Genomic DNA, 18313 nt, shown 5'->3' with positions numbered 1-18313 from the left:
CGATTCCATGCCGCCACGGCTCGATACGGAAATGCCCTTTTCACGCACTTTAAGCGAGGGTGTTTTACAGCGTTTGTCTGCAGTACAGTTTCGTCGGTGTCATATTATGACTCCGTGGATTTGGGAAACCTAAAATACGTTGCTGAACAATTTGCTTTAGAGTTCCACGTTTAAGTAGACCAACATATCTTACTAGGAAGATAACTCCTCTAGCTCTGCGCTGATATAAATTAACGTTGAGATGTCATTACCGTATCAAATTATGAGAGACAAGAGACAGGGATGCCCTCTAAGTTGTAGCCTATTCCTGATTTCCTGCATACGCGGATGACAGATTACTAGTGATGAATGGCCAAGCAGAACGGCTGAGAGAGACCTTTAGCCTGTTTACTCAATTATGCAGTGTGTTTGGCCTAAAATTAAATGCACAAAAAACGCGAGCCCGGTGGATTGGAAGCACTGGCGTAATCGGTCTGGCATATGCCCAGACCTAGGTGTAGCGTGGGAATATGGTTCAGTACAGTACCTGGGTCTTAAAATCGACCCGAACAGTGAAAGTTTGCTGAAACAAGGTACGATGCCAAAAAAATGCGAGCGAAAAACTTAACCCCTGGGTTTCTCCCGAGCTCATGCCGTCCGGCAAGGCTCACGTTTTGAGGTCTGAGGCGCTGTCGCAGCTTATCCACGTCATGTCATTTTTCGAAAAGTCTACATCGCAGCAAATTAAACAAATAGAACATTTGATGCCTCATTTCTCTGGGGCAAGGCAGAGAAGATAAAGCAATCGACAGTGAAAAGCGCTCGGCAGTGCGGAAAGCTGAAATTTCCAGACGTGAGCGTTCGGTCGGACGAGGTCATGATCGACGGACAAGGACGACGGTCGGATGAGAGCGTGGGTAAGAAGAGCACTCGACACGGGACGCAGAAGCAAATGGAATGCTACACTGCAAACAAAATCATTTGTCGATAACGACGTCACAATCTTTCACTACAATGGCGACCTGTCTATGATGCGCGTGCTGCATAAAAACAAACGTCGGTTCGAGGTAGTAGCCGCCTGGTACAAAAAAAGCCTCAAAGACAAACCTTCGAGAAGCGAGGGGCAATTTGTTCAAAACTTTTTGGCTCAACAAACACATGCACACTAAACGTAGCAATTACTTTTGAAAACAGACCATAATCAGACACGGTGTTGTGACGGCGGCCGACTTGTGCGACCTTGAGCGACGAAGGCTTAAGGCAGGAGCTGAGCTACGACGCCAATATAATTTAGCAAACTTTCTTCTATGATATGCTCTGTGATCAAAGCTGCACGAAGAACAGAAAGCAGCGCTCCTACAATACAGACCGCAAATATCAACACAAATCTGCCGGTTTGTTTTGAGCAGATTATGAAGATAAACAAAAGCGCCAAGTGCTCTCACGTTATCTTGCTAAAATAGACCCTAAATTGACTTATGTTGAAAAAGTGCAAAGAAAATGGGGAGGTGAACTAAATCTCCCTGAGACGTTTAATCGGAATCGTATGTTTTCATGCGTACACAAAACAAAGGATTTCGAGCTGAGGTGGCTTCAGTTCCGCATTTTGCACCGCATACCACCAACGAACACTCGCCTTGCTTTGTACGGGATACGCGATTGAGACGAATGTGTGAAATGTCCAGAAGGGAGCGAGACCATTTCGCACACATTTTGACACTGTACTGAAGTTTGAAAGTTTTGGGCCGACTTACAGCGAGCCTTGCAAATCCGGCTTACCATGCAGTCCGTGATCCTGGGTCACTACGAGGGCAATCACTCTCTGCACTCGGGAGCAGTGCTTATGAACATTGTTTTGGGTAAATCCTATATGGATATGAATATAGGATCTCTGATTTTCGCCCAGAGCCGCAGGGTTTTGTTAAAGCCGTATTACACTAAATCAGGGCTGAAAAAATACATAGCTACCGTCACAAACAAGATGAACATATTTTGCGACAAGTGGACCCGCTTGACCGAGCTGTTGAACAGTAAAAGACCGCCTTGAACTGTCCAGCGCGTCATGAGGTAAGCGGCATGGTAACGGACCAGCCGAGCAGATTTCGCTCGTTCTGGCCGTGAATTACCCCTGAACATCTCGGTGACATAATTATCTGCCTCTTCTCGGCTCGTGGGGAGGCAGGGTAACTGACCGTCTTGAGGAAAGGGAGGGTAGGAGGGTGTGAGGGGGGGGGGGGGGGGGGCGGGGAGTGGGGTGGGAGGAGAAGAGTTGGGGAGGGGCTATCGCAGTGAGATAACCTGCATGCATTAAGATCAGGTCTTCGCACACCCTAGGGTAATTCGCGTCGTCAGCCACCTGGGCGATCGCATCCTGTGTGTCAAGTTAAATGTCATTAAGCGTGTATAACGCAACAGCACGGTGTGTAGGAGAAATAACAGTGATAAAGGGTATTCTATGCGTTGAAATTGGATCAAATTTGTTGTTAATGTGCTGTTAATTTGATGCTGATCGAATTGTAGCCGGATGTGCCATGTTATGTTGATTGTTCATGCGTTTCTACTGTGTCAAAGTTCACTCGTCCGTGTGTATGAAGCCGAAATGTGTTATAGCCTTGAAAAAGTGCAGTTGCGAGTAACACTATGCATAGAGATAGGACAGTAATAATAGCCTAATTTCTCGTAGAGAAACCACGAGAATGGAGAGATCGATGTGATATTTCGGGTGCATTCATTTCTCGAAACAAATATCACTAGACAACGCACGCTATTGACTACTGGTATTAACAAAGCCTACCACTGATGATCATGAGGAACCACTGATACCCGCTTCGATAAAGGTATTTAGCCCACACATCACATCTATCTCTTCATTTTACTAGTTACTGTACGAGGAATAAGGATATGAATAATGTCTTATCTAAATCACCATTTTCACCAAATTTCAAAATGAAATGGTCGAGGTCTGGAGGGGAAAAGTAGGGAGGGGTCAGATGAATTGTTGCTTGCTTTTCCTCCCCCCCCCCCCCTGGTTTGAATTCGTTCACGCGTTTCTGACTATTTCCATTCCCAGTCAAATACATTCAACCCATGGCCAACCGTCTGCTTTTTGTTTACTATGCTTGCTGCGCTTACAGCTAAACGGCAAAGCCATCAAAATATACTGATACGAAGATGGCGCGACTAAGGCATTCGGACTGACGCTTGAGTCCGGGACGCGATATCTCAATCTTGTTTTACCACGTGTGCGTCTTCACGTGGTACGCTGGCGCTTAGCGTTTCTGATGCCATGCGTTAGTTTGTAGGCATTACAAAAGCAGGTACGTGATATAGCTGAGGGTTCACTGAAATTTGGAATTGTATGATTTGGCTGGTTGCACTGATTTGAGACCGGAACAGGTTCGTGTTTTCGTCGAAATGTCGAAACTTAGCGTAATATGGCTCCTTTTTCAAACAGATTTCAGTGGTTCATGGCTGTCTAACTCAACCACTCTACTAGTGGTGCATTTTTGAGGTGGTTTTAAGAGTGAAGCGAGAAAGATGCATCGTGACAGTTTGTTAGTGTTCAGTTTGATTAGTTAACTGTAGTACAAAGACGTGAGGGTGACAGGTGCAGGTGTAGCTTCTATCTAGTGGGCCAAGCCTCAAAGCATGCATGCTGTGCTAAGCATTTCTGGTGTAGCAGTGATATTTTAACACAAATTTCAACATGTGTCATAAATTTGAATGCACTAAATGAGTTTTGTGCACTGTTGCCACCAATGTTGGGGCATGGGAAGCCAATATCTAAAGAATTGATAATGTCATGCTTGATTTCCAGGGCTGATTGTATTCTTTGATAAAAAGGTACACATAAACTGCAATTATGGGTGGCGAGGACTTCCCAGATGACAAGAAGAGGCACACCAAAAGAGCAGCTGGTAAGTATATCCAGCTCGTGATTTGTTGTTATTTATTACAAGCAAGAGTACCAAGTTTTGTATGAGTATGCCACCCAAATTTTTCAATTTGTTCAGCCAGTAATGTGTGTTTTCTTACTGTAGTGGTTCAGTGGGCATTGCTTTGATGCAAAAATATCTGCAATCAGAGATTTTACATGTTTTGAAAGTTTTAAACACTGTGCAGCTGCCTGAAAGCTTTTAGTATGTTGGAGTGCATTGTGCTGTTCTGATGACTGTGGTAATGAACTCTTATGTGAAGGTGATAACTGGCCTGGATGTTGGGAATATGGTGTGCTAATGATGAAAGCTCAGCATAGAGATGGCCAGATTTACAAATTGCCAGCTGTAGGCCTGGTTCATATAGGGGCAAGAGGAATTGATGACAGGAGAAAAGTAAGGGAGCCACCATAAAGCATTTAACAGAGAAAAATACAGAGGTTTCACAAGTCAACACCAGGTGGCTTCATAGTCAGTAACTAGGGAGGTTGGGGTTTAGGGGGTGCCTTTCTTGACCAGACAGCTTGGATGACAGGTGCCATGCCACAAATGTGGTGTGAAAAGCACATGTATGCTTTTTGAATAGGAAACAAGGGGCATATATATCAGAGAAACCAAACACAGCATCAAACAAAGAATCAATGCACATTAACATGATGTGCACCACAATGTCCAGGAGGTAGCTCTCAGAGACCATGTGATGACCTGCCACCCTAACAAACAAGCTTGCACTGAGGGTTTGAGGATCCTGATAATCTGTAGAGGCTGTCTCCAGCAGAAAACTCTGAAGCTGTTGTTCATCAGATGTCACACTATAAGTGGCCAAACAACACCCCTGCCCACTTTGTGATTGATTATGATAGTTGCTGACCCCCTAATGGCCAAATAGGGAGCTGCCTGGTTTGACCCATGAACCTTGTCAGAACCTTTCGCACTTTGGTGTTCCGTGGTAACTGGCTTCACTCCTCCCCCCCCCCCCCTTACTTCCAACTCCACCTGGTATCTGAAGATAGCTTACAGATGAAAATGTTCAAGTCACTATTTTAGTGATGTATTGTTTTGAGTGCAAGGTTGGTATTCTTTGTTTGCTGTGACACCATGGGGGTGATGCTAAATGTTTACTTAAGTTTGGGGCAACTGCCCCTGTCCTTCCCTGCTTCTGTGTTGCTTGACATTGCCTTTGTGATCTCCGACATTTGCTTGCAGGCCGGAAGGCAGACAAGAAGAAACAAAAGGAGCCTCACAAGCAGGAGCTGACTGCCAAACAGCGCAATCCCAAGGCATTCGCCTTCCGCTCGGCAGTGTCGGCGGCCCGCACGCTCCGCCGGTACGTGCTCGGAATGGGCATGGACTGGCCATCTGCCTGTCGCCCATCATCACCCAGGCTGGCATCCTAGCTGGCTGGAACTGTAGGGTTCTTACCGTTTTTAACAGTTGAAATTGACAGGCTACAAAAATGAGACCATGGTGGTTCTTTTTCAGTTATGTAAGGCTGCCACATCAGTTTTATTAATTCAAAATGTTGGCTCAGTTTTTTGATATAGCAAGGGCATGATACATTTTTTTTGTTGCTTAATGAGCACATATTTTAGTGTTGGAACATGTGCACAGCAACCTCTGGCCATGCCTTGTGTGATGCAGGGCCATCAGACGGCTGCTAGTTAGCATATTCACCCCCCCCCCCCCCCAGCGATGTAAATAGCGTTGTCTTCCATGCATCAGTTTCAACAGTTTCTGGCAGCATGTGACGTTTGTCCGCCAACCCTTTTTCTTACCATAGGTTAATTGTTGTATGTACCAGGCGTACTCCAATCACGTTCAGCGTGCATTCCATATGGCTATTGGGCTGCACAAATGGTCTCCGCTATCACAGCTAGTTTTTCAGCGCTGGGATTTTTCGTTTCCTTCTAACCAAATTTAACTGGTAGAAACCAGTTGGCAGAATTTGTTTCGCCCAGTTGCTGCCAATGCCAGGCAATGCTGCAGTCAATGCGACTACTTGGGCACCTGACGGTGCCGGTGCCGGTGCTTTAGGTACCCCTCCCCCCGTCCATCTCCCCACTGCTCGCATCGTGTGGCCCCGCAACTGGCGAGCCGGGCCCACCTTTTTCAGGCTGAAATTGTTAGCTGGCTGGAATCACCTCTGGCCACGCAGCGCTTGCTGTAATGGTGGCAGCTGGTTGTCTTGAACACTATGCTTTTCGTAGCATTGCGTCGTGAGCCGTTCGCAGAGCAAACTGATGTCGGAAAACGGGGGAACAATGCTTTTCAATCACCTTTTGAAGAGGACACGAAGCATTAGGGGAGCGTACGCTGTCGTGGCTGTCTTTTCCATGTGTTCACGCTCTCCGTGGCATGTTTCACATATACACATACTCTCCATAGTATGTTTTCCCGTGTGTACACGTTCGGCATGGCCGTTTTTCCCGTGTATACACGCTCTTGTGACCGTTTTTCCCGTTTGCACACGCTCTCTGTGGCCTTTTCCCGTGTGTACACGCTGCCGGTGGCCGTCGGCTGCGGCGTCTGACCGTGTTGGCCCAGTTCGCAGGACATCAAAGAGCGGAAGACACACATCCCGGTGATCGACCGGACGCCGCTGGAGCCGCCGCCCATCGTGATCGGCGTTGTCGGGCCGCCCAAGGTCGGCAAGTCCACCCTCGTCCAGTGCCTCATCAAGAACTTCACGCGCAAGACGCTGACCAACATCCAAGGACCGGTCACGATTGTGTCAGGTGGGCTGCTGCTCGACTGGGTCGTGCGGCCGCGTGATGCTGGGCGATGGGCGAGCCACCTGTAGTTGTGTCATATTAATTGAGCGTGATGGTAGCACGTGCTTCTGGTGGTTGTGGTGCCAGTGGTCCGTGAGAGGCGCGTGCTTGGCAAGTGTGTTATATTTTCGGTATTGGCCATCTGTCTTAGCATACCTCAGTATTGGCTAGCGCGGTACGCTGTATGGATGGTGACCTTTCGTTTCCTTTAAGAACGTTGGAAACGTACTGTAAGTAGTACTTTAAGGAGTATGAAAATAGGCTTGAACATCACAGCGTTTTGAACCAGCCCGAGTTGGTTCATTGTCACAGCATGAACGTTACTTTGCAAAGCTTCTGGTGAAGCTTCGGGACATTGGCTTGGATCTGTAACAGGCTCAAAAGGCGCTCGTTTCTTGACGTTGCAGAGAGCTCTTGTCATCACGAATATCTCCTCTGTCAAAAAGAGGGGAAGTTTTGCGAGCTGACTTCATGTTATTAAAATAATCATGGCGTCTCATCTGTCAACGCCGTCCGCGTATTGTTGCGACAAGTTGTGGTCTGAGGGACATCACAGACTGCATTAAATTGTAGACCCTGCTGGTCCCCTCGTCTCTCCACGTCCCCCGCCCTTCTACAGCCAAGAAGCGACGCCTCACCTTCATTGAGTGCAACAACGACATCAACTGCATGATCGACCTGGCCAAGGTGGTGGACCTGGTGCTTCTGCTGGTGGACGCGTCGTTCGGCTTCGAGATGGAGACGTTCGAGTTCCTCAACATCTGCCAGGTGGGTGGGGCGGCCTCCGTTGGCCGGTGCGGCGGCGGTGCGGGCCGCGGCCGGAGGCACGTATCATGCCGTGATGACGGCTCACGTTCGGCGATGTTTCGAACTGTACTGGCTAGCGTGCTGACACCTGGGCAGGCTCTGGCCTGTGGTATGTTTGTCGTGCGTCAGTCGGCTGAAGTCCCGGCTGGGAGCGGACACGGTAAGGAGGAATGTCACGCTGGGCGGGCTGCGCTGTCCATGTGACCCCAGGACTGCGCGGCGTTTGTAGCGACCCTGACCTGACCTGATGCTGACCCTGCCCGCATTCCAGGTGCACGGTTTTCCGCGCGTGATGGGAGTCCTGACACATCTGGACATGTTCAAAGACACTAAGAAGATGCGGAAAACGAAGAAAACTCTGAAAAATCGTTTCTGGACGGATGTTTACCCAGGAGCCAAGCTGTTTTACCTGTCTGGTAATTATTTATGTCGTTATTCCTGGCGTAATGGGCGCTGCACAACCATTCTTCGTCGACGAGCCCAAAAACTCCAAATCACCATCGTCATCATATTCCTGGTGGAGGGTGGCATGTAAATTGTGCTGTAAATCCCATGCGTTCATAGCTCATATGCCGAACATTACTGAGGTTGATACACCTCAAGTTTGCAGTACAGGGGCAAAATACAAAGTGTGGACTTACCTCTCATTGTGTGAACCGTGTTGCCTTGTACGTCTTTTCCTTCACGTCCATGGTTATGAAAGAAAGCTGCATGTGACCCGTTCATTTTAACAGCGAGAACTACGCATGGAAGTAGCTGCGCTTGTTAAGGCCGACTGTGTGCTGGCAGGAATGGTACACGGCGACTACCAGCGGATGGAGGTGCACAACTTGGGCCGCTTCATATCGGTCATGAAGTTCCGCCCTCTCACCTGGAAACAGGCCCACCCCTACATCCTCGGTGAGCGAACGCCCTCTACGGGGCACATCACACCCGTCTCCGAGCGGTAACATTACAGCTGCTGGGATGTGTAGTTTTGTCCACTGCGGCTGGCTACTGGTGGTAAGGAGAGGAATGAGGCGGGTGAGGTACCGTCCCCTGTTGGCTCGTGTGGTTCAGCTCCGCTGAAAGTGTCGCGACAGTACGTCTGAGGAGTCACGGGCCTCCTCGTGGCGCTTCACGTCCGCAGAACAGCTGCGTGGGACCTGTCCTGGCGAACCGGCGCCGACTTGACCTGACCTGATGTGTGGGTCGGGAGGCCCCAGCCTGACCTGAGTCAGTGATGTGGAGCTGATCGGTGGGAGGCCGCGGCTTGTCCCGGCCGTTGTTGCGGTGACCTCTGTTGCACCGGGCCGCGCTGACCTGAGCTCGGCTGACCGGAGCCGGACCGTTCCAGCCGACCGCATGGAGGACCTGACCGGCGCCGAGGCCGTCCGACAGAACCCCAAGTGTGACCGCACCATCAGCCTGTACGGCTACGTGCGCGGCGTGCCCCTCCGGCAGGACACGCCCATCCACATACCCGGTGAGGGGAGCCACGCTGCGCGGTCTTGGTGCGGCCCCAGGAGATCCACTCCAGCCCCGTACTCGAGCGTGTGTGTCGGTAGGGTGGTTTTGGTTGTGGTGACGACGACGTGCTTCTGCTGGCGATGTGGTTTTAGCCGTTAGCCAGGTCTCGAGGTCTGTTGGGTGGGTCTGATGGGTTCTCAGAGTTCAGACTGGTGAGTCTGAACGTCTGATTCACGCACACTTAAGCGTCCCGCCAACGGATCCCCGCCAAAACTGCTCTTCGCGTTTTAGCAACATTTTTACCAGGGTTAAGAAGTCCCCATTGCCTTCGCTGACGTCATACGCCGGAATTTTCGAAGAGTACTCGAACCCGCACTCGAAAGCTCAAACCCAAAGTACCGCCCTCTCTGCGGCGGTGGTGCCAGGCCACTTGTAAAGCATTTGTAAAATAGCACAGCGCCTGACGGAGCACGCTCATTCACGGACACGAGCTAAGCAACCACAAACATTGCCCTGACTCACTCGCTGTACGGTCGCCATGGCGGCGCCGGCGACCGGCCTCTAACTCGGCTGCGGCACGGCAGGCGCCGGCGACTTCCGCGTGTCGTCGGTGGACTTCCTGCCGGACCCGTGCCCGCTGCCGGACCGGGCCACCAAGTCGCGCCGGTCGCTGACGGAGCGCGACAAGTCCATGTACGCGCCGATGTCGGGCGTCGGCGGCATCGTCTACGACAAGGACGCCGTGTACATCGAGCTGGGCGGCAGCCACTCCCACCGCGGCAAGGTGAGGTCACTGCTCGGATCCTGACAGCCACTACCACGGCGGCAAGGTGAGGTTACTGCTGGGGTCCTGACAGCCACTCCCACCGCGGCAAGGTGAGGTCATTGCTCGGATCCTGACAGCCACTACCACGGCGGCAAGGTGAGGTCACTGCTGGGATCCTGACAGCCACTACCACGGCGGCAAGGTGAGGCCACCGCTCGGGTCCTGACAGCCACTCCCGCTGCGATAAGATGAGGCCGCCGCTCAGTTCTTGTCGACAGCAGCGTCTGCAGCCTGGGCGCCAGGTGGGGTCCAGGGCGGGGTCAGTGACACGTCGTGTGTCACGCCGAGGGCTGAGTGAGGTCAGGCTGCCACCAGAGCAAAGCCAGAGCAACCTTACAGCCTCCAGAATGAGAATGGGGCCAGAGACGTTTAGAGGCGTGTGTTCAGGTAGGCCACGTGTGCATTAATGTTCCCTTCGCGATGGTCCGACGCTGCGGTTAGTCGGCAGCACAGCAAGATCAAACTCACAGCTTGTTTGCTGTCATCGCACTGCGAGTAGTTTTTGCAGATGACGCTGATTGTGCTCGCCCACTATTGTTTTGTTTTCACTCTTTTGTTGGTCATCGCCTCCTGTGGCATACCGCTCTGGCCGTCAGTGGTTGGGGGCTGACAATCCTTGCCAATCAAAAAACGCATCAATTGTTGATCGCTGAGTGACGTACCGGTGTTGGCAGCCGACCGACACGGCCGCCGCCGAGCCGCCGCGGGACGGCGAGCACCAGGAGGGCGCAGAGGAGGAGGAGGAGGAGGACGAGGATCAGCAGCTGGTGAGCTCGCTGATGACATCGCAGCACACCATCGACCAGAAGATGGAGGAGGCGCAGCTGCAGGTGTTCTCCGGACAGCAGCCCATCTCGTCACAGGACGCGGCCATGTAAGCTGTCTTCCCCGCATTCATGTCCATATTTGCTCTCGCTTGGCTGTTTGGGCAGGAGCGTTGGCTGTGAGTTAAATGACCGCCAAGTGATTTAGACCAGGAATCGCCACTCTTAAGAGGCATCACATGCTGGAACCATGAATGTGACACTTTACTGTGCTTACGCCGGTATTTTATTACATTCGAGAAAAAAATGTTAGCGACTTACCATTCGGCCCACCGTTATGTCGAAGGATAATGGCGGAAGTTCATAAGGTTGTGCGCTGATCCTCAGTGAAACATTTTGACAAACGCTTTCGACGATTAAATGGTTCGCGGAATGGCCGAAAGTTAGCGTTGACATCGGCTACTCCTGTAGGAAACTACACTACGAGACGGTGGCCGGGGAGGACGGCCGCAGCCGACGGCGGGTCCTTTTCGACGACACCGGGGAGGTGGGCGAGGACAGCGAAGGCGATGGCGATGGCGATGGCGACGAGGACGAGGAGGAGGATGGCGATGAGGAAGCAGAGAACAGTGAGGGGGAAGTGGAGGAGGACAGTGATGATGAGGCAATGGAGGACAGTGAAGAGGAAGACGCCGATATGAGCCTTAACAACCCTGCTGCAAAGCCGGCCTCCAACGGCCTGAGCAATGGGAGTCCAGGCGGTAGTGGCGAGGAGGACGAGGACTCCTCCGAGGACGAGGAGGGGGACGCAGCATTGACGGCTACCGCGGTCGCCCCCCGCCAGAACGCGCGCCAGCTACACAAGCTCATATATGGCACAGGTGGGTACGGTGCAGGTTGTACCACTCTCGCTCTGACGCTTTGGATGGATGAAGTTTTTATTGAACTGCTCGTGTTTCTATTGAGCGGAACACACGTTCAGGCCAGGTATTCTGGTTAGGATTACTTAGTCGCTTACTTCTGGTCGGACTTGACGCCCTATTTCTGATAATTACGTGATACCGTTAACGTTTCGAGGCCAGACTGGTCTCTAGCATCCCATCATAGCTGCAGTACTGGCCGGAAGCTGTAAACTAGGTGCCGCTGTGCCCAACGTCTTCCGCCTGGCTCTGACCATACCACCAGCTCCTGATGAGTCAGTACTCGAGGTCTGATCGCGCCCCCTGAGACCCCGCTGTCATGACGGCTCCCGCCAGCCGCCGTCTGGCTAGGGTCAGAGGTGGGGGTCAGACCGTTCGTGACAGTTGCCCTGGTGGGGCCGTGCCAGCCGGCTGAGCCGCTGTCCGTGCTGAAGCGCCCCGACCGCCAAGGGCGGGCCAGCTGCGGGGCTGGTCGGCCGTTCGTGACCGCGGCGCCCGTGCCGGCAGACCCGGGCTCGGCCGGCGCCGCCTCGGACGCGGCCGCCGAGCAGGAGGAGCAGGAGCCGGAGGTGGGCGGCCTGTTCCGCGTGGTGCGCGCCGAGCAGCGCGACAGGAGCGGCCGCGACGAGACGGACCGCAGCCTGCCAGAGCCGGACGGACGCCACCTCAGCCGCTGGCAGACCGACGAGGTACGGCCCGACGCCTGCGCGCGCCTGTTGGGCTGTGGTGGCGCCTCCTCGAGAGGGGTAGTCAGTGGTCGTCCGTAGGTCTGTGCACGAGGTCAAGCCACATCGCACCATCTACTGGTGGCTTTGAGGTAGAATTAGTAAGTGGATAAATCTGGATCGGTGGGTACAAATCGCCCACTAGCTTGCGATTTACGAAGGATAATTACGCGCGATTGAGAAATATCAAAACTTGTGCGTTTAGGCCATTTTTCTGTATTGTTGCGTCCTAGTACAGCATGTTTCGTTGCTGGGATAGAAGGAATAGCAGCTGTGCCATTCCTTTTTCGGACCCACAAACTTCGCAACCGCTGTGATGCAGTGAATGCCTCTCAATGATCATCTGCCACTTGTGGATAACGCATGAAACCTTGCCATCGTGTACGGCTCGACACAGATGAATATCTCCCGTTTTGGTCCGCGTGTCAGTAAAAGTGCGTGTCGTGGATTTCAGTTTTGAAGCCATTGTTCGCATTGGCCACGCCCCATCAGCACCCTGGCAAAGCCGACCTTCCTGTGACAGGTGGGATGCCACCTCAGTCCGGTGGCTGGTCAGCTCGCCACACCGGTATGAGAGCGTACAGTCTGTAGCGTCCTGCTGCCCGCCTGCGGCTGCCGCTGCTGGGCCGCTCGCCCTGCGGGCCGTCTCAGCCGTGACGTGACGTGACGTGACGCCGACCGCTCCGCAGGGTCGCGCCTGCATCGCCGACTGTTTCGTGACGGGCGAGTGGAAGGAGAGCGAGAACGCCTCGGCCCTGCTCGCCCTCGACGAGGATGGCATGGACGAGGACGATGAGCTGGACGGCGACTTCGAGGACATGGAGACCGGCGAGAAGCACGAGGCGGCGCCACCGGAGCCGGCCGACTCCGACGCCGAGGAGCAGATGCCTGTTAAAAAAGGTGCGGTGGGCACGCCGGGGCCGTGATGTGCTCTCTGGGGCCACCCAACACAGCCAGACCTGGGCACCATGCGTTCAGATGGGTGTGGAGTGGGGATGACGCGGTGTTAGGATTTCGGGTGTTGAAGCGAGGGGGGGGGGGGTGAAAAGGAGCGTTGAACCAGCGCCAAAATTGGTGAAATATCCTAGCAGTTGATGGATTTCATACAACACTTGACCCCTGTCTTTTCCTTGTTGCCATGCGGGCAAAGTAATTCTCCTCGTTTGCCAAGGCGAAAGGTCGTGACGTGACGTACCCCTGACATGTCGTACCCGGCCTGACGTGTCGTACCCGGCCTGACGTGTCGTGCCCGGCCATGGCACGTCATACCCATGATGTGGCGTGACCGTGATGCAGCGTGGCGTATTCGTGACGTGGCATTCCCGTGACGTGACGTATGTACCCCTGACGATGTGGCGCGTCGCACCCCGTCACCCTGTATCCTGCGGCGTGACTCTGCTCATGGCGCTCCAGAGGACGAGCAGATGACACGGAAGCAGCTGCTGGAGAAGAAAAAGAAACTGAAGGCTATGTTTGACGCCGAGTACGACGACAAGGAGGGCTCCAGCTTCTATGATGACCTGAAGCGTGACCTGGACCAGCAGGCCCAGGTACGTCTGCGGAGACCAGCGTCGCTCGGCAGCCTTGGTACAGCTGGAGACAGCTGGCGGACGCCGCTACGAGTGTATCACGCCCAAGCTGTTGATGAACATCTGCTGGACATCCTATCATCGCATTAGGTTGCGGGGCACTGTGCTTGTGTTCTGCCAGTCGCGGCCCACGCGTTCGTCTCACAGCGGCTATTTTGTGAGGCATTTCGTGAAGTGCGTTTTGAAAAGCATGCCTCGCGGACAGCACGTGTGGACCTGTGTGTCGCTGCCGACACGGCTCGGCTGCTGTGCCAGGTCTCCCAGCCGCCTGTGTGCCGCAGCTGAACCGGAGCGAGTTCGACGGGCTGGAGGATGAGCTGCGCGTGCAGTTCGAGGGCTACCGGCCGGGCATGTACGTGCGGCTGGAGGTCGCCAGCGTGCCGTGCGAGCTGGTCACCAACTTCGACCCCACCTATCCCGCTGATTGTGGGCGGCCTCACCACCGGCGAGGAGAACATCGGATACGTGCAGGTGCGGACCCGCCGTTGCGGGGCGTGGCAGGTGCGGTGCGGCAGGTGTGAGTGCAGCGACGCGTAGGGTGTGCAGGTGCGGACCCGGCCGTGGCAGGGGTGTGCGGGTGCGGACCCGGCCGCGAAGGGGTTGATTGCGGTTCGGGCGCGGCAGGGTGTGTGCGGGTCGGGCGCGGCAGGGGGCCGGCGGTCCGGTCAGCAGGTGTGATGGCGCGGTTCGGGCGGGGCAGGGGTGTGGCATTGCGGGTCCGGGCAGAGCGGGGGGGTGCAGTGTGCGGTGTGGAGGCGCGGCAGGGGTGTGCAGGTGCGGGTTCGGGCGGCAGGATGTGGGTGGGTGCAGGGGGTGCGGGTGGGCGCGGACAGGGGTGTTGGGTGCGGACCGGGCGCGACAGGCGGTGAGCGGGGCTCAGGAGGTAGGCCGGTCGTGACGGGCTCGTGCAGGGTTGGTCCACGTCTCCGGGTGGTCATGCGGGCGCGTGTTGGGCTGACAGACGATATCGCATAGCGATAGGTGTGAGATAGGTGTGAGGCTGCAGCTACGATGCGTGCGGCAGCGATGCCGGCCTGCCTGAAACCACATCAAATTTGTGTGGTACGTCTAAGTATACCTGGTTTGTACTGAAGATTGTACCCAGCATACTTGGTTTGTACTTGCGCTTTGTATATACCTGGTTTATACTTTCTGAAGGCTAAGCGCTGTGTGCCAGTTTGTCATCGGTTACGCCTGCCCAGCGCCACATGGTGCTCTCCTGTAGTGCCTCTCGCAACCCCACCCTTCCCCTGGCCCTGCCGTGCATGGCCGGGGTCGCTGATCGCCACCGGCCACCGGCTGCACGCAGGCGCGGGTGAAGCGGCACCGCTGGTACAAGCGCACCCTGAAGACGCGCGACCCGCTGATCGTCTCGCTCGGCTGGCGCCGCTTCCAGACGCTGCCGCTCTACTCGGTCCAGGACCACAACGGCCGAAACAGGTGGGCTGCAGTGCGCGGCGCTCGACCGCGGCCTTGGTGGAGCCAGCCCGCCGCCGACGCTCTGTGACGCTCGGGTGGTGCGACTGTCGGAATGGGTTGTAACATAGCCGTGGTGGCGCAGGGCTCCGCGACAGGGCGTACGGTTCTTGTGATTCCGAGTGGCTGTCTTGTCCGTTTGCAGGAGCCCGGAGCATTCTGGCGAATGCTCCGGGCTGGATTGTGGCCAGCCGGCGTCTCTCTTTGTCCTGTGTGCTGACGGTCGCGCACCTGGGGACGCTGTTGTGGCGCGAGGCTGCCAGCTCAAAGCTCCGCTTTTCCCTTGTAATCGGTGAGGACGTGCGGTCGCGCTGCCGGTCCTGTCCATGGGTACAACGGTCACCGGGATACCGGCTAACGATCGACGCGACATCGGCCTGAGCCGGTCGCGGTGCGGCGCCGGGACGCCCACCTGCCGACCCCCGCTGACGTGCCGGGCTCGCTCGCCAGGCTGCTCAAGTACACGCCGGACCACCTGCACTGCACGGCCCACTTCTGGGGGCCGATCACGCCGCAGGGCACCGGCCTGCTGGCGCTGCAGAGTGTCAGCGACGTCTCCGCCTCGTTCCGCGTGGCCGCCACCGGCACCGTGCTCGACCTGGACAAGTCGGTCCAGGTGGTGAAGAAGCTGAAGCTGGTCGGCACGCCCAACAAGGTCATGAAGAAGACCGCCTTCATACAGGTGCGGTGGGTCTTGGCGGCGGCCGGCGGCGGAGTTGACGGCGGATGCTGGGGAGCTGGTTGTGGTTGTGGTTGAGGCCTGTCTGAAGCTGATGATGAGCGGTGTGGTGCGAGATCTTGATGTATGGTACTTCTGCTAAGGGGGCGACCTAGCGTTAAATTAAATACGTGTGATCTCATGAATGGGGAATTACGGTACGTCTCGCTGCGTAGTTATGGCCGCATGAGACAACTGACGGCGTGGTTCGTGAGGTTTAGGACAAACAGAGCCCTTCAGTGTCGTCCACGTCCTAGGACATGCCTGCTCCGCGCCAGGCCGGACCGACGCCCCTCGCCCTCTGCTGACCCCCGTGCTCCGTCGCAGGGCATGTTCACCTCGGTGCTGGAGGCGGCCAAGTTTGAGGGCGCGCTCTGCCGCACGGTGTCGGGAGTGCGCGGCCAGATCAAGAAGGCGCTGACCGCCAAACCGGCCGGCCTGGTGCGCTGCACGTTCGAGGACCACATCAAGCTGAGCGACATCGTGTTCGTGCGCACGTGGTACCCGATGGAGGTGGCGCGGCTGTACGCGCCCGTCACCTCGCTCCTGCTGCCGCCGGCCGACAAGGCGCGCTGGCAGGGCATGAAGACGGTCGGCCAGCTCAAGAGAGAGCGTGACATCCGCGTGCAGCCCGACCCCGACCAGCTGTACACGGTGAGCTGGCGCTGTCGGGCGGGGACGTCCGTGATGACTGAAGTAGTTCGTCACCGTTTGCGTCTTTTTCCCCGCTAGAAAAGACACGAAGTTTACAACGGTAACACCATAACGTAAATCACGCATACGCCGATGTAGTTGGGCGCAGAGCTTCGCAATTGCGCTTCATACCAGCCAGGCAAGCTCCTCCATTACCTAACGATCGTCAGCACATGCCCAAGCCGATTATTGACCCCAGGATGTGTCTGTGCTCACGCCTTACTGTACAGCCCCGCTATACCGTCAGTGAAATCTGCCCTCTCGACCTCTGGGTCAGGCGGGCGCAGTGCTGCCTGTGACTTGGCCTGTGTCCGTGACCTGCGCCCCCGTGCCGGCAGCCGGTGGAGCGGCGACCGCGCCAGAGCCGGCCGCTCCAGGTGCCGGCCTCCCTCCAGCGCCAGCTGCCATACGCCGACCGCGCCAAGCTGGGTGTCGGCAACGTGCTGGCCGGGCCCGGACAGCAGCACGAGCGGGTGGCGGTCGTGCTGCAGCCGCGCGAACAGAAGGTGCGTTGCTGCCCTCGAGGCCGTCGGTCAAGTCAGCCGGTCACCGTCTATCTCTCCGTTTGGCGGTCGCCCCCCCCCCCCTCGCTGACTGGTCATGATGTGCTGCGGCCGCTTCGGCTGCCGGGGACCATCGGCACGGTCGGGCGCTGCGAGCGCAGCTGATGGGGGCTCGTAAATGCCAAGCCTTTTGTCGTGTGACTGGTAATGCTGGTTATGCGGAAGCACGGCAGATTTCTTCCTAATCGGGCAGGACTTTAGGGTTTGTGTGAGTGGTGTTAGCCTATGGTTGAATCGTATCATGTTGTCATCAGTTTCCTGACCTGACCTCCCCGTCCAGGTGATGAAAATGATGAAGACGCTGCGCGCCACATACGATGTGCAGCAGCAAAAGCGACGCGGCCTGGCGCAGGACCGCGCCAAGAAGATGGTCGACAAGCGGAAGGCAGACATCGAGCGCTTCGAGAAGCGCCAGAAGCGCGTCAGGAAGCACGTGTACAAGATGCTGGCGCTCAACAGCGGCAAGAAGAGCGGTGGCGGCGGCGGCGGCGGCGGCGGCGGCGGCGGCGGCGGGTGAGCGCGGACACCGCTCTGCCGCCTCGTCCGCCGGCGCCGTTGTCGCTGTTTGTGCGAAGTTGTGCGGAGTGCGTTGAGTGACAGACTGTGGTGTGTTGGTGCTGATGGTATTGTGCGTGCGTGCCGGATTTGTTGCGTCGTTATCATAGTGAAAATACAACCAATCCCATGTTTGCACCCGAATGGTTTGAAACTACCACCGAGGTGGCACGCTGGCTCCGAATGGTGAAGGCGAAAACTATGCGACCTTCAGTCGCATAGTCACAGTGGTGAAGGCGAAGAGTGGTGAGCTGGTTCTGGTCAGTCGTTAGTCACAGTGCTGGAGAAGAGTGGTCCGCTGGTTCAGGTCATTCGGCGGTCACAGTGGTGAAGGTGAGGAGTGGTGCGGTGGTCCGGGTCAGTCGTCAGTCAGGGTGGTGAAGGTGAAGAGTGTGGGGATGCCCTGCATCAGACCAGACCAAACCATCTGGCAAGCTGCCAGCTGTACTCATTGAGCTAGCCCTGTTTTCCCGCGACGGCCGTGTTTGGCGTCTGGCTCCGCATGTTTCACAGTGCTGCGTTCGTCGCCACGTGCGATTGGTA

General features: G+C 55.6%; 1 protein-coding gene across 1 annotated transcript; it reads left to right on the top strand.

The window, feature by feature from the left end:
- The first annotated feature begins 3194 nt into the window (after positions 1-3194).
- On the top strand, positions 3195-17893 carry LOC119091858 (ribosome biogenesis protein BMS1 homolog). Its single transcript, XM_037214759.1, is given in 21 exon segments — positions 3195-3296; positions 3797-3896; positions 5121-5241; positions 6459-6649; positions 7305-7453; positions 7764-7908; positions 8282-8392; positions 8829-8957; positions 9526-9725; positions 10442-10641; positions 11003-11412; positions 11959-12140; positions 12866-13076; positions 13590-13726; positions 14047-14178; positions 14180-14236; positions 15075-15205; positions 15692-15923; positions 16287-16613; positions 16991-17158; positions 17496-17893. Coding segments are annotated over 20 exon segments (3525 nt in total). The 5' UTR covers positions 3195-3296; positions 3797-3841; the 3' UTR covers positions 17733-17893.
- Positions 17894-18313: the final 420 nt, after the last annotated feature.

Source organism: Pollicipes pollicipes, unplaced genomic scaffold (assembly GCF_011947565.3).
Source record: "Pollicipes pollicipes isolate AB1234 unplaced genomic scaffold, Ppol_2.1 Scaffold_3447;HRSCAF=4054_pilon_pilon_pilon, whole genome shotgun sequence".
Classification (NCBI taxonomy): Eukaryota; Metazoa; Arthropoda; class Thecostraca; order Pollicipedomorpha; family Pollicipedidae; genus Pollicipes; species Pollicipes pollicipes.
This window is presented reverse-complemented; position numbering and strand designations above follow the sequence as displayed.